Source organism: Dunckerocampus dactyliophorus, chromosome 21 (assembly GCF_027744805.1).
Source record: "Dunckerocampus dactyliophorus isolate RoL2022-P2 chromosome 21, RoL_Ddac_1.1, whole genome shotgun sequence".
In the NCBI taxonomy this organism is placed as follows: domain Eukaryota; kingdom Metazoa; phylum Chordata; class Actinopteri; order Syngnathiformes; family Syngnathidae; genus Dunckerocampus; species Dunckerocampus dactyliophorus.
In genome coordinates, this window is record NC_072839.1 from 11991441 (window position 1) to 12006906 (window position 15466).

The following is a 15466-nucleotide window of genomic DNA, read 5'->3' on the forward strand; positions in this document are numbered from 1 at the left end:
GTGTTGTCTGCATCTTTTAAGCTAATGTGTGTAAGTGCGTAGCAAAGTACTTGAACTCACCAAGAGTCCTGAGGAGAACAAACTGCATCCCGAGAGCAAAAGGCCTCTCTTGTTCCTCCACAGACCTGCAACACCACCACACCATCATACACACAACCTACACACACGTGGAAAAAAACCATTCAATAGCTTGTCCTCACCTGAGCGTGACGATGATGGCGGACGGCTGCGCACACGCCGTGATGAGTGTGACGATGAAGAGGAAGATCAGGAAGGGGATGAGCGTGTTGCACGTGCGGTCGCACTTGCCCGACAGCGCGTAGCCGTTCTCGTTCAGGTACGTCTTGACGATGACCAGCTGCAGCTGGTTCACCTGACCGCCCGACGACGGCGTGATCACCTGCCTGCTCTGAACGCAGCCGCAGTCTGTGTAGTTCCGCAACTATGCACAGGAGACAGGGTGGGGTCAAAGGTGCACAGAAACATGGCTGTATTTTTTTCATGACGAAATTAAAATGCTAAATTCTTCCATTGTAAACCATTTCAATTAATTATGGCAACCAGTCCAGGTGTACCCCGCCCGATGACAGCTGGCATAGAAAATGGAAAGATTTTTTAATTTGGGATTGTTTTCCATTAGTAATTCTAAATGTTTCATTATAAACAATTTATTTGGATTAGTTCTATTTTTTCAATATACACTACGTCCCCGACTAGCGAACACAAGCCGACTGGTCTATTTGATTTGATTTAGCCTTGTAGTCAGTTCAATCAGTATTTATGCTGCTACTGTACATGCTTGACCAGTAGAGGGCACTGTGACACTGCTAATGCAGCCTTAGAGCTAATGAGACCAACAGAGGAAGAGGAGATACAGTGGAAAGCTAAATGATACAACCCCGACAGAACGTGTGATTAAAGTTTATGAAGAGTTAATAGTTAATAATGCTACACCACCCATACAACACTACCTCTTTTAGAAGAGTCTAACGACGACGACTTGTCCTTTTTTCCAATATCTCCTCCTCTTCAAAGGTAAATAACATTTATCATTACGTATTATTACATCACTTATTCATTAACTATCCATGTTTAATATTACTACTGCATACATACACGTAAATGTACCTATATCACTGGTAATATTACCTTTTCCCCTACATAAGAGCGGTCGTCTGGAACCAATTGTGTTCGTTAGTTGGGGACTTAATACATTCTGTCATACATTCCATCCATTTTCTTTGCCGCCTATCCCAGCTGACGTCTGGTGAGAGGCAGGGTGCGGAAGTGGTACTCAACCATTCACACCTATGACAATTTAGAGTCTCCAGTTACCCTAACATGCATGGTTTTGGAATGTGGGAGGAAAAGAACCCACGCACGTATGCGGAGAACATGGAAATGCCACACAAAAATGTCCAAGAGCAGATTCGATGATAATAAATTCAAATGATCAGTCTTTACATCGAAAACAATGTAATTATTTGTAGTCATTATTAATCAACTGCTGTGTTTGATAATAAATGAATTCATATATTATAATTATAAGATTAGGAATATTTTGGTGCCAAAATAATGAATATAAATGATAAATAAAACAAATGAAATATTGCTAACTAATATGCATTTTATATCAATAAATACATGAATATAGGTCATTAAAGTTCAATACAATGATTACAGTATTGCATTCACTTGTGGTCCTTCTTCCTAAGACTACTTTACTTTGATTACTAATTTACGTCATGTTTTTTATTCTGGCCAGTGTAAAATTGTTCTACTTTGTTTAAAATAACACTTCATATTAACTGACCAAATAAGTATTTTTGTGTGTCATTTACTTTATGGTTATTGCATCATTTCCGGGAGAGACTTTATTCAAAGTTCTGATTGGCTGAAGGTGGGTTTTTTTAGCTTTTAACTTTAACAAATTCTTAAAAATTAAAAAATATGAATTGAAATGCCCCAATTCCATTGAAAATAAAAATCCAAAAAGTGATTGTAATTTTAACAAAACGATACATTAAATATGCATGACTACTTTCTTTTTTCCCTGAATTTGCCACCAAATTGCCTAAGAGGACACAGAGTAGGTCCTTGGTGGAGGTAATGATGTACCAGCATCACAAATGCTGCTGTTTCTTAGTTGCTATTGGACATTGTTGAGCAGTGTGACACTTCCTGTATTTGCAGCATCAGGGGGAAGAATGGACGTTATGGTTTGTCCACTTCCATTGCTTGCTTTGTTTGTTGCACACTCGCTCTCACACACACACACACACACACACACACACGCAACAAAAGGAGCTTTGAGGCTTCAAAGGAGAGCGTGTGTTGTCGCTCACCCCACTGCTGTCGTTTCCCACCGCGCTGCAGCCGGCCAGGCAGGGGTTGAAGTAGGTGATGCCGTCCGAGCCGCACACGGGAGCGTACTCGTGGATCCTGCAGCCGCAGTTGACATTGCAACTTCCTGTCAGATTCCTGTGGGTCAGTGTCAGCGTCGGCCTGCAGGACAGAAGACGCAACGTAAAGTATGGAACATTATTGTTATTATTGGGACAATCATGTCCTCTTGTGGACCTTTTCGCTCATGAACCACATGATCTCCCTCAGCCAATCAGACAAGGAATATACTGTATATATATATTCATGACGTAATTCACAATTTAAATAATTAATGATTTCATTTTTCCCATAAGTATAATAATAATAATAATAAGTGGAATATAATTTTGATATAAATGTAATTTACTGACAAAAGCTTTTTATTACTTTGAAAATTCATTTTAAAAACTGAAGTTCTTGTATGGCGTCCAACTTCAGGAAGTTGGTATGTTTATGTATCACATTATAACAAATAGAATTAAACCGCTTTCAAACTTTCAAACTTTCAAACCGCTAGAATAATGTATAAAGTTAATAATAACTCGTTACCCAAAAATCTAATCAAGTATTTCTCAATCAGAGAGGAGAAATATGATCTTAGAGGAAAATTAAACCTAAAACATTTATATGCGAGAACAACGCTGAAAACCCACAGCATTTCCGTGTGTGGAATTAAATTATGGAATGGATTGAGTAAAGAACTCAAACAATGTACAGAGATGAGCAAATTCAAAAAACAATACAAGCAGTTGATGTTTGCTAAATACAAGGCAGAAGAGTCCTGATTGTTCTGTCAGGTTTGTTATTTTATTTTATTTTATTTTATTTTTTTTTCTATTTTATTTTATTTTATTTTATTTTATTTTTATTTATTTAATTAAATTTTATTCTTTATTTATTTATTTTTATTTATTTATTTATTTATTTATTTATTTTTATAATTTTCCTTGTTGTGCTTAAAAAAAAAAAAAAAAAAAAAAAGGTCATCATTATTATTATTATTATTAATGTTCTTTCTTTTTTTGGGGGGAGGGCTATCTCACCGTTATCTATTATGTGTTATCCTGACTATCACTGAAAACATGACATGGAATCCAGGAAGTGAACTACATGTACTGTACTAGATGTAGAATGGATGGGGGGTAGGATTAAATAAGCTTTGCTTCTTCCTACTCCTTTTGGACATGTGGAACTGTCAAAAAATGATTCACGAGATGTATTCCATTGTAACCTTCATGTTCAAATAAACTAAACCAAACCAAACCAAACCAATTAAAAATATTCTAATTTTATTCTCTAAAAACAACGTATTAAAATAGAAAAGGGTTGAAACGTAAATAAATCCGTCATCGCCTGCTGCTTCTCCCAGCCACCGGGGGGCGTAGTTGCATGCGTGTGTGGAACTGCTATGCTATGTTGTGTGATGCATGTAGAGCTATTTATGATGATATGGGCTACTATTGGTGTGCTTGCATAACGGGGCCACGGCGGATACATGCTGGAAGAATATTACATAACGCGTGCCTCTTGGCAGGTTGACGACCTTTTGCCATGTTTGCTTGTGCCGGATTATTCCCCGCATGTCGTGGGGGGTGGGGGTTGAATGGTGGCGTCTAGACTGTGAGGAGAGCAGAGACGAGCTTCCCGAAAAAGGACGGGCTCCACATTCCTCGCATGGGTGCAAGTGGGCCACGCTCCCCTTCAAACACACGCCATGTTTTTTCATGACTGGGTCCACTTGTGGCCTTGAAAGGCTGCATTGATTGCATTGATGACAGCAGCACACTTTGACGGGCTTCATATTGGCAGCTAATGAATATTCATCCTTGGTTATGTTTATTATCGGGCTGCAGGCCTGCACTGCATCATGCTGACGGCTCAGTCTAATATTTTGCACTCTGTCATGTCGCTAAAGGAGGGAACTAAAAAGGGGAGCGGCAGTGGGTCAGCCCAGAAGCACTCACATATTACATAAAATATCTAACTCATATGGAATAACACAATACTTTTGAAACGTTGCAAAAATAATCTTTATTTTAATTGTAGTTTTTAATTCATTTATTTACATTTAATACAAATGTAGTCAGTCACAAAATTACAAGTCTTGTTATACGGGTCATATAGCTGCAAAAAATCGGTATAAATTATTTTAGAATAAATTAAAATTCATATAAATAATATTAATATTTTAACTGTGGTAATGCACAGATTGAAATATAATTTCAATGTAAAAAAATCTAATATATTTATTGTAAATAGAACAATATTGTTAATTTTAACAAAGATTTGATTGAAGATTTTGAAAATGTAATAAACAGGTACTATTATTGATGTAAGTGATTTACAAATACATTTTAGTGTATTAATCCTGTATTTAATGTCTTGAAAATCACTACATATACAGGGTATGTGTATGTTGTCAAAAAGTGTATATTTGGACATTGAAATGTTACATGTAAAGCATGTCTACTTTTGTGAAATTAACAATGATTTCTACTTAGAATTAAAGAATGATGTCTGAAATTGGTTTCTAATGTGTTTTATTCAAATGCTCTGTGTAAACAAAAATAACTGTCGTGTAATCATGAGTGAAACGTACATAACCTTTGTGTCCGCCTGCCGATGAAAATTTTGAAGAACATAATTCCATGGAAAAACAAACCCCATGATGATTACAATGGTATATATTCATGGAATCATTACTCAACTCTGCAACTAAAGTGATTTTTTGTGTATAAAAGAGTAAAATAAGATGATTTGAACAAAAGTCTAACACCGAGTTAGTAATACATTTAAGAAAGAGTGAACTTCGGAGGGTTGCTATGGGAAATGGAAGATGTCTCGAGCTCTGGTATGTTGGGTGTGTGTGTTTTGCAATGTTTGACATTTGTGTTGATAACATGACCAAGGTCTATCCATGAGTTTTAAATTTTACCCAAAATGTAACACTTGGGTACCCTTGATCTGAGCCATGCACATATATATATATATATATATATAATATATAAATATTTATATAAAATCAACGTCTATACAACTGAGCATGAGCAGCCAGGACACTCTTGTCTCTTGGGGATGAACAAAGTATCTATCTATATTCTATGGTTATCACCGCCTGGTAGCCTTCTATAGTACCAAATAGGTGTACGTAGCTGATGTGGTGACCTGTGAGTGTGCACACTATGTACAGTACAGGCAGCTCCTCCATGTTAGTGTGTGTGATGCCAGCGCGTCATCACAAGGAGAGGTGACAGAGTGATTCATCGCAGCCAAAAGAGCACATGCAAGTGTCGCTCGCTATTCATTAGCGGTCTTTACAGCACCGGCGGTGTGATTGTGTTTGGTGCTCACCCTGTGGTGTACGGGATGTTGATGCCGCCCAGGTTGATGCTCTCGCAGCCCACGATAAACAGCGTGGAGAAGCAAAGCAGAGAGACGCCACTGCAGATCATGGCCAGCTTGGCCGACTCCCGGGCCCCCAGCTTCAGCTTCTTGATGATGTAGCCGCCCAGTACGATGCCCACGCCGGCACTGGGCACGATGATCAAACCTGGAGGAATGCATGCAGTAAATATCTGCATTACACGTTGCTTTTGTGGCTCCCATGAATAAATCATTGGCAAAAAGGACCAGAATAGGCTACAATAAATCAATGTGACCAGGCCCCGCTAGTGAGTCACGTCAGGCTGCCGCACTGCCGAGCACATGCTCTCAGTCCACTGCAGTTAGCCTAATTGACAGCTTGAAAAGAGGCAAAGATGGCTGGCAGCATGAGCGCCAATACTGTAGAGGTCCTGACACGAGGCAACCTCGCTCTCAGGGCCAACATTACTGACCTTTGACCTCATAAAAAGCCAGACTCGTTCCCATTGCATCCAAGCAGCTTGGCATGGTGGCCATGGCAACTGACCCTTTGTATCCTGGCAACAGGCATTTGTGACAACGTAATGGTGTTTATTGTGTGTGTGTGTGTGTGTGTGTGTACCGGAAATGCTGCATTTATAGCTTTATAAGCCCAAAGAGAACACCCCACCCCCCACCCAATACAGTCAAAGTGCGCATTTTGGAGTGGCCTTTTATTGTGGCCAGCAGTAATCATGCTGTCCAATCAGCATCTTGATATGCCACACCTGTCAGCTGGATGGATCATCCCGGCAAAGGAGAAAAACTACCATCAAGAGGTTGCCTACAGCCACAGCTAAAGGCAACCTTTTTGACCCGGCGTTGGTGGTTATTTATGGTTCTATACCACGCACCTGGCGACTATTCGAGACTCTTGAGCATTTACGGTATCTAAAAATGAGCGTATATTATATCCTGATTATTTTGATGCATTATTTATCCTTTTTTAAATATTCAGTGTATATTAAGAGTGCACACGGTGAGGGCCAAGGGAGACCAAAGCGGCTGGACCACAGCGCATTCTAAAAATCTAATTTAACAAGGAGAAAAAAACAATCAGCAGTAATTTTACAAGAATAAAATTAAAATATTTAGCGAAAAAAAGATGTCATCTAACGAGAAAGTCGTAATTTTGCAAGAACAACATCATAATGAGGAAAAATAACTTAATTTTAGTATCATAAAGCTGAAATATTAGAGACAAATTATTATCTTTCAACTTGTAATGTTATAAAAACAAAACAAAATAAAGAGGAATTTTTGGAAAACTAGGTTGCCGAAAAAAGTTATGTTACGAGAAGTCAGAATTATGGGAAGAAATTTTATACAAACAAAATTCAAATAGCTGAAAAATGTATTTAAAAAACAGAGCAGCAGAAATGGAAAACACAACTGAAATTTAACGAGAGAGTTGAGAATTGAAATATGAAAAGATGTTTTTTAAGTCCTGATATTATGAGAAACAAAACAAAAATTAGGTTGGGTAAAGTTATATCATGGGAAAAAAGGAATTCCTAATATTACGAGAAGAAAATTTACAAAAATTATTTTAAAATAAAGTTGAAATATTTGGCAAATTAAAAAAACCACCAAAAATGGAAAAAAGAGCAAAGACCAAAGTTGATATTAATACTACACTTTTTCCAGCTACAGGCGTCCCCCCGTTTATCGTGGTTGCTTTGGTCCAGACCAGACCGCAATAAGTGATTTAGGATAAGTCTAGGTGGATTCATTATTAATGAAGTGAATATTTTCATAGTTTGCGCATAGACAACCTGTTTATGACTTTCTAAGTATGTTTCTTACCATAATTAGAGCCCTGTAGACATGAAATAGCACCCCTATAGTCACCTTTACACCCCTATTATTCTTTGTTTACACAACACAGCACAGGCTGTGGGATCACTGCAGGGAAACAACAGACGACCGCTACGTTAAACATAGCATGCTATCGAGCTAACTAGTTATCCTCCAATTTATTGGTTCTAAACTTAAAGTGATTCCAACAGAGTGGGGAAGGAGGACAATGTAAGAAGCCAAAAATGTACCACTTCCGCACGAAATGGGAGAACTATTTTTCCCCACGATCATTTTGGACATGCAATGGCCGACTACATGCAGCGTTAAGGTTATGTAATCTACGCTAATGTCCCATCCATGTAACATTACTGACACCTAGTGACCAGAATACTACATATGACTTGTCTTTCACTATTTTTTTGACCAATAATAGGCCATAGTCAACTACGAAACAGCGATCATTTATTAATTTAGGAAAAAAGGCAATGTAGCGAGGGACTTAAGAGGTATTGTATCTCTTTACTTTAGATTGAGCTCCTGAAAGTTAGAAAGAACTACCAGTAGCTAGAAAGCCGAGATCACAAAGCTGAGCTGCAGTTTTTTTTTGTCTTAGCATATCTTCATGTGTTGATTTACACAATATCAAAATGGCTTTCATTTGTCAGAATGTGGCCCTTGCTGGAAAAAGTTTGGACACCCCCGGTGTAGGCAGTCCCAACACAACAAAGCAGATCCGTGCTTTGAGGGCCATGTTGGTGCTGCAGTAATCCTGATAGCTGTGCATCAGCACCACTGAAGGATTAGATTAGTCGCCGACAAGAAGCCAAGTAATGCTTAAATGTGTGTGTGTGTGTTTGAGAGACAAGTTTATGATGAATGTGTCTCCTGCTGCCGACAAAGAAATAAATGTGTGCTACACTCAAGGGGACGGAGCCTTTTTATTGCTGAATGAAAGTCAGCGGGACTGCAGAAGTCACAGACGCTCAACTGCTCTGCGCTGCTGCAGAATGACTTGTAGCGACATCATTTCACCACAGTTTCTGTCTATGATATTCAAAACTGCATGGGCGTAGATGACCACAATGTACCCCACTGGGCATCCTCCAATTAGTAGTGTAGATGTACAGTATCTCGCTGTGAGTAGACCACTCACATTTGATGACAGTACATCTTAACTGGAGACAACACTATAGAAGGTAAACATGGATTTACTTTAGAGTAGTCAGTGTAAAGCTTGTTTGCTGGCAACACACGGTTGCCTATTTTGTCTAGATTGTCTAAACAGGTGGCAACAAAAGTGAGTAGCAAGATTATTTTGTCAAGCATGGTGGTGGTGGCGTCACCGACTGGGGCTGCATGAGTGCAGTTGGCACTCGGGAGCTGTGGTTCATTGAAAAAAAATGATAACCTAATTGATAACAGCCCCGAACACCTCCAAAAAGTACCTGTGTATATGCTGGCGTTCGAGGCGGGGATGCCAAACTGCGACTCGATGAACTTGGGGATGAAGGTGATGAAGGCGGTGACGATGGCGCACTCGGCCGTGTAGGACAGGCTGACAAACAGGAAGGTCATGTTGCTGAGGATCCTCAGCGCCGCCCTGGGGAGGTCTGTGGATGCACGACACAAGACAGAGCACTTCATCACTGGCGTTCACTAATTAACGCACAACACTGCTCGGAAGAATCATTACTGGAAAGCTGTAATTAAGGAAGGGCTGAGCGCAATAATAACAACATTACACTGACACACATGCGGTCTGCTGTGTCTAATTAGGTCTGGGTAAAGAATCCAGAGGGACGAGGCTTCTTTAATTACTCATTAGCCTCCAAAACTAATACCACTGTTGCGACATTGCTTCGTCTGCACGCACGGGACAGCATGTCCATCACGTGCCGAGCTCGGCACATCCAGCAGTCATTCCCGCTTCAACGCCGTCAAGGGCAAACGTGCCCTTTACGTTCCACCCGAGGCCGCTCGCTGCTGTCTTGACAATTTGCTGCACGTGACCGCCCTCTATTTCCACAATGGTGTGGTCGGCGTAAATAAATGCGCTGCTGTTGCTAGGCAGATTTGCCAACATCTTATTACATCTTTCACCTTAAAAGTAAGTACTGACTATGTTGTCGCCATGTATTAGCCACAAAATATGATGGAGACGTTTAATTATTTTCCTCCCGGAGGAATTTGGGCGGTGATGGAGGAGCGTGGACAGATGGTGAGCTCCTGTTGATGCCTCCTGCAGCTGTTCTCTCAAGCAGACACACCACTGGCTTGTAACGCTTGTCACACTTGATCTTTTGTGAGGGCTTTCACTGGCATCAAAACACCCCTTCATGAAGGCAGACAAAGCAGTATTACTTTTAGGCAGCTTCTTCCTACTGGAAATGTCAACGACATAAGTTTAAAAGTATGCGGCCTCAATATTTAGAAAGTAACATTTGTGGCACCCCCTATGGGCTGTGGTCAAAATGTCTTGGAAGACATGCTAGCATACAAGTAACGCAGATATCCTAAATGTTTTCTCATCGTTGGATAAATGGTCATTGACTTATGGACAATTAGTTGCCAAGATGTTTTGCTTGATGGCGGCCAAATTTTCAACCCATCTTGTTCAAACTTTACATGTGCTTGTCACTCCCAATGAAGTATGGACCAAATTTTGTGGTGATTCGGCTAAACGCCCAAAGTTAAAGTGGGGGTTTTGTCGAGTCGTATGAGAAATTTCAAGTCAATCCAACTGATGGTCTTTAATAATAGCGCCACCATGAGGTGTATGAGTGTGAGAGAGGAGAAACGCCCACCAATACTGGCCACACTTTTGGTCTCAGCCGTTCAACTGTGACGTCTGTCATTAAAAATAAAAGACCGTAGTGTTGACCACGTAAAACAATCTGTTCCTGCGAAATTGACAGTGATAACCAAGCAACATAGAGGTCTTATTATTGAGATGGAAAGGTTGCTTGTGCTCTGGCTGGAAGACCAGAATCAACACTGTATCCCAGTGTGTCTTATGTTCATTCAGGAAGTGGTCCTATACCGGTCTACATTAGCACCTTCTACAGCTTCTCCTGCCTCTTCCACTTCCTAGTCCCAATAAACCACAGGGATAAAAGTACCATCATTTCCGGTGTATAAGCCACTACCCTTTTTCGCATGCTTTGACGCTGCAGCTTGTACAGTGATGCGGGTAATTAATGGCTAAATCTACACTTCCCATGGTGCTTAGAGTGCAGCTTCAGGAAGCTGTGACATGGACGAGTCAAGTGGAAGCTAATGTCACGTTTTGAGGTCTTATGCGGCAATCTCTGACACATCTTTAGTAAGTTTGATCAAGTGTAAAATTACTACAACTTCCATTTGGACTGCTTGGACCGCCAACTGTCCACTAGCACCTATGGGTTTCAAAAGGCTGGACGCAGTAGCGGTAGCAGTAGCGTGATGTAGAGGATAGCTCAAGACAAAAGTGACTCCGAGAGTGACAATGAACAAGAGGGAGAGAAACTGACAAAGCGTGTGACGAAAGAATAATGAGGCTGGTCAATTGTGATGCTGAAGAAGACAACTTTTGTGGTGTTAGTTCGCAGGAGGACGGCGATGAATGACTTTTCCGGTAAGCTACTGTTTAACTAGCCATATCACACGCACTGTTCGGGGGAAAAAAGCATTTATTTAATCAAAAGTTGCAAAACATTTTCAGTGGAACATTTTTCTGCGGACAAAATACCCCATGTTACGACGTGGACACCTGTGGCTTATAGAGGTGCGGCCTATATACGTACAAATCGTTTTTCTCTTTCAATTTCGTGGGTGTGCTCTGTAGTCCGCAAATTACGGTAAGTTGCTCTCTTTTTATTACCGTTTCATTTCATTCTTGCACAGTACAGTGTTTTATTACTGTATTTTATGTCTGTGACTGGGGTGTTGATTTAGGTTCAATCTAGGTGTAGATTGGACTTGCATCAAAACTCGACTCACGTCACAGTCGAGTGTACTACCTGTACTTATTATTCATGCCTAGCGTTCCTTAAAAATGTCTTTCCAATTGCAGCTGAAGCACTCCATACATAATAAGAGCTCCATCACTCCTGTGTGCATTACTTGGAAATAGTCACTGTTAGCATTTTTCTGCGTGTCTGCAGTCATCTGAAGGACAAAATCAAGCTTGCTCAAAGCCTCGAGTGTAGCGTACCGCTTCAAATGCTTCAGGCAAACCTTCAGTGGAAGGACGCACACAAGCATATTGCCAAACTTTGGAGTGTTGGCACAACATCAGACATCGTGGGGACACTGCCTGATATGAGCATTTCAGACTCCATCCATCTAAAAGCATCCACGATGGAGAGCAAACAAGCATTGCTGCTGTTTTGCTCTGCCGGCTGAGTTTGCCTACACCAGCGTGTGGAAACGTGACTGTGTTCCCTTGGGAGCTCATTTAAAAAAAAAAAAAAAAAAAAAAAAAAAAAAAAAAAGGAACACAGAATGTCTGACTGAGCAGACACAAGGAAGCTGGGAAACCCCGCAGCAGAATTTAGCTTCTCCAGGAAGCTCTTCCAGCGAAAAAAGAGGGGATCCCTGGTATATTTGGCTGTGAGAGGAAATAGTAAAATGCACACTAAAGCATAGAAGCCATTACCTACTGACAGTGCTTACAGTGAATTACCTGCTTCATTAGACAACCCCCTTAAATCAATAACTTCCTTACAGGAGATGTGAAAGGAACCTGCACAGTTGGCATTGATTGGATTATAGACAATTTGTACACCAGTAGCTCAGAGCTAATCTACAGTAAGCAAGATAAAAGAGGACATTAAGTCTAAAAAAGGTCAAGAAGTGTCGCTTCCTCACCTTTGATGTCTTTCCCGAAGCCCATCGAGGACGAAACATTGCCTTTGCCGCCAGACTTTTCCTTCATTACATCGTCATCACTGGACAAGTCACCAGGGGAGCCCATCTTTTTCTTCCTCTTCCTGTGGCGCGGTGGTAGCTTTTTGGGGAAGGCGAACATGGGGAAGATGACCAGGAGCATGGCGATGGCGCACAGGAGGAAGCCGCTCCACCTGACAGAGGCCGACAAGAGTTAGCAACAATGAAAGAGAAGATAAGGAGTGTCTGTCTGTCATATTTACCAATTGCCAACAAAGCGAGGGTCGCTCTGATCAATGTTGACCAGCGTTTTGGGGTCCACATAGAAGCCAATGAGGACGCCTCCAAGGAGGTAACCGGCGGCTGGACCCAAAGCTCCCATCACATACATGATAGCTAAAGGAGAAGAACAAACATTCCTTAGAGTGTAGCTAATGTAGCAAAAAACAAGAAAACTGTTGTTTTTATTTCATTACCAATGAGTTGACACAATGTACTGTATAGCTGAGCACAACAAAGCAATATAAGCTACAAGTTATCCAAAGTATGACCGTGAAGGTTGGATATTTTGGGACCCTTTTCATTAGTTTTTCCTTAAAAAAAAAAAAAAAACTTGTTACTGAGTTACTGAGCAGAGAATGCGTGAAACTGTTTATGCTAGCCATGTTTCAATTTTGTTTAATTATTTTAATGATTTGTCATCTTCAATATCGAAAAATGCATACTGTAAAAAATTTTATCTTCAATATTAGAAAATGCATACTGTACTGAATCAGATGATGGAAACAATTTAAGATTCAAGTAAACATACCAACAAAATGCCAGTGAACCAGTGCCAAACAGTAAAAAACAAAAAATAAATCATATATAATACAGTATACATCACATAAGTCCAAAACATTATTATTAAGCATCTTTAAATATTTTTAAAAGTGCCCAGAACGTTATATTATATTATTACTATACCTCCTCCTCTGAGGTAAAAAAAAAACAAAAAAAACAAAAAAAAAAAACCCTCTTAGACTGGAATTAGAAATGCCATTCAATGAATTTAATGTCCATGAAGGCTAAATTAAATCATCAATATTAGTAAAACTGCAGCAATGACTTTTTAAAGTTTGTTTGCTTATGAGTTATTCTCTCTAAATGACGCCTTTGCAGAGAACACCTACAATGCCATCGCTAGGAACTTTCCAAACAGCCCAGAGGCCATTTATCACAGCTTCTGTAACATCTGAGAAGCTGACCTGAAAGCACCAGAGGTCTTGCGCCGACCCGAGGGCTTGCCTGCAGCTTTCCTATGCCAACACACAAGGAGGGCATGGAACATTAAACACCACAGGGCTCTGAGCGCGTTAGCCAATCACACGCTGCTACGGAAAAGCAAAAACTCATTAAAGTTAGAGAACCCGCGTCGGACAAGTGGAAAAAAGCCCCCTGCGGATATCCAGCAGACACAAGTCAAAGCCATTTAGTAGCTACAATGGGGGGGGGGTTAACTTTCCATAATTATACCTGGAACATTGCTGCAAGCTGTCACGGTGTAAGGATTAGTAGCCCTGAGGGATTGATGTCTGCACATTTTTCAGCAATTGAAAATATTCTCATGCCCCATACACAGACTCCATTTTTTAACAGGTAGAACAACAAGCAAACATTTGTCTCAAAAATGAACTCTTGCTGCTTAATATCAATGTGTGGCCCCATAATCGGACCCTTACCCTTTCCCCATATGCCAGCGGAACACCTCCCCAGTGCAGCCACATTACGCAACAACTCCTTGCATACGCCCAAAAACTTCCCTTCCTTTAAAAAGTTATTCTAGTCACAGTGAAAGTTGTTTTCTAGTAGAATTTGCATATCATGTTTCCATTACCCTCCTCCTTTACAAAGGAGCTAAGAAACACGATTGAATTCAAGAAATAACTCCTAGCAAAACAGGAAGGTGGTGTGAAGAGTTACTTTTACCTTCATTGAAGACGTAACTTTAAATCAATGTTCATTTAGCCCTTTCACTCATCCTTTATATGTATTTATATGCATTTTGAATTGTTTTCTAAATGTAAAAAAAGCATGTTTTGTGTTAACATTTTTGGCTTTCTGCAATGGATGAATTGGATTTACATGATTTCTTATGGGAAATTCTGATTCGGTTAGCGTCTGACCTTCTGGAACGAATCAATGATGCTAACCAAGGTTCCACTGTACAATAAGAAAACAAATATTTCAGTTATCTCTCAGAATGAAGTATAAATGCTGGAGGGGAGCACTGGTTTGCAAAACACAAAGTATGTTTAAGTATGCATGTCACAGCCTTAAAGGTGTTTCACTTCCATAAATCCACACGACCAGACCGTCTCTAAGCACCTAAAGCAGGTGTCCTTCCTCCAAACTGTTCCTTCACATCGCATATACAGTATATCATCTTTAAAACTCCTCCAAAACACGCTGCCGTCTCTCATATCCCGAGTTGAGGCACAGCCGCGGTCGGAGCGCTAACACAATGTGGCAGGATATTAGCGGGGACAAACTATTAATTATAGCGGGCAAGCGTGGCAAAGGGCTCGTATATCTTTTTATCTCCTCCTTCACATGAAAAATGACTCACGGGCACATAAAAGAATTGCGGACAGTCCGAAATAAGGGGGTGTGGAGATGACGGCTGAGTTGCATTATTTAATATTGGATTCAAATACACTGTATGGTCAAAGGTATTGGGACACACCTACAGGAATCATTCATCCATAGAGTATTTTGGACAACATGTCCGTTCTAGTCCATCCCATGTTGGATGGGGTTGAGGTCAGGGCTCTAAGTTGTTCAAAATGTAAAACTAGGGGTGTAACGGTACATGTAACCATAACCATGTTTTTTGGTGCCAAACATTTGGTACAGCACAGACACGTGCAGAGTTCCCACTCGGAACACATTGACGGACAGGAAGTTTAACCGCCTTGCGAGTCACACATATACTCCACAAACAAGTACAGTGCGAATACAGAGGTCGTTAAAG

At 40.4% G+C, this 15466-nt stretch overlaps 1 protein-coding gene across 2 annotated transcripts in view; it reads right to left on the reverse strand.

Annotated features, from left to right (window-relative positions):
* LOC129173818 (solute carrier organic anion transporter family member 5A1) overlaps nucleotides 1-15466 on the reverse strand; it is a 74860-nt gene that overhangs the window by 19039 nt on the left and 40355 nt on the right. For both annotated transcript variants that reach the window (XM_054764993.1, XM_054764991.1), the window contains 7 exons: nucleotides 12717-12849; nucleotides 12436-12647; nucleotides 9033-9197; nucleotides 5737-5935; nucleotides 2346-2505; nucleotides 201-442; nucleotides 61-125 (listed from right to left, as the gene is read on the reverse strand). In XM_054764993.1, the coding sequence (XP_054620968.1) occupies nucleotides 61-125; nucleotides 201-442; nucleotides 2346-2505; nucleotides 5737-5935; nucleotides 9033-9197; nucleotides 12436-12647; nucleotides 12717-12849 (1176 nt within the window). The remainder of the gene's footprint in view (nucleotides 1-60; nucleotides 126-200; nucleotides 443-2345; nucleotides 2506-5736; nucleotides 5936-9032; nucleotides 9198-12435; nucleotides 12648-12716; nucleotides 12850-15466) is intronic.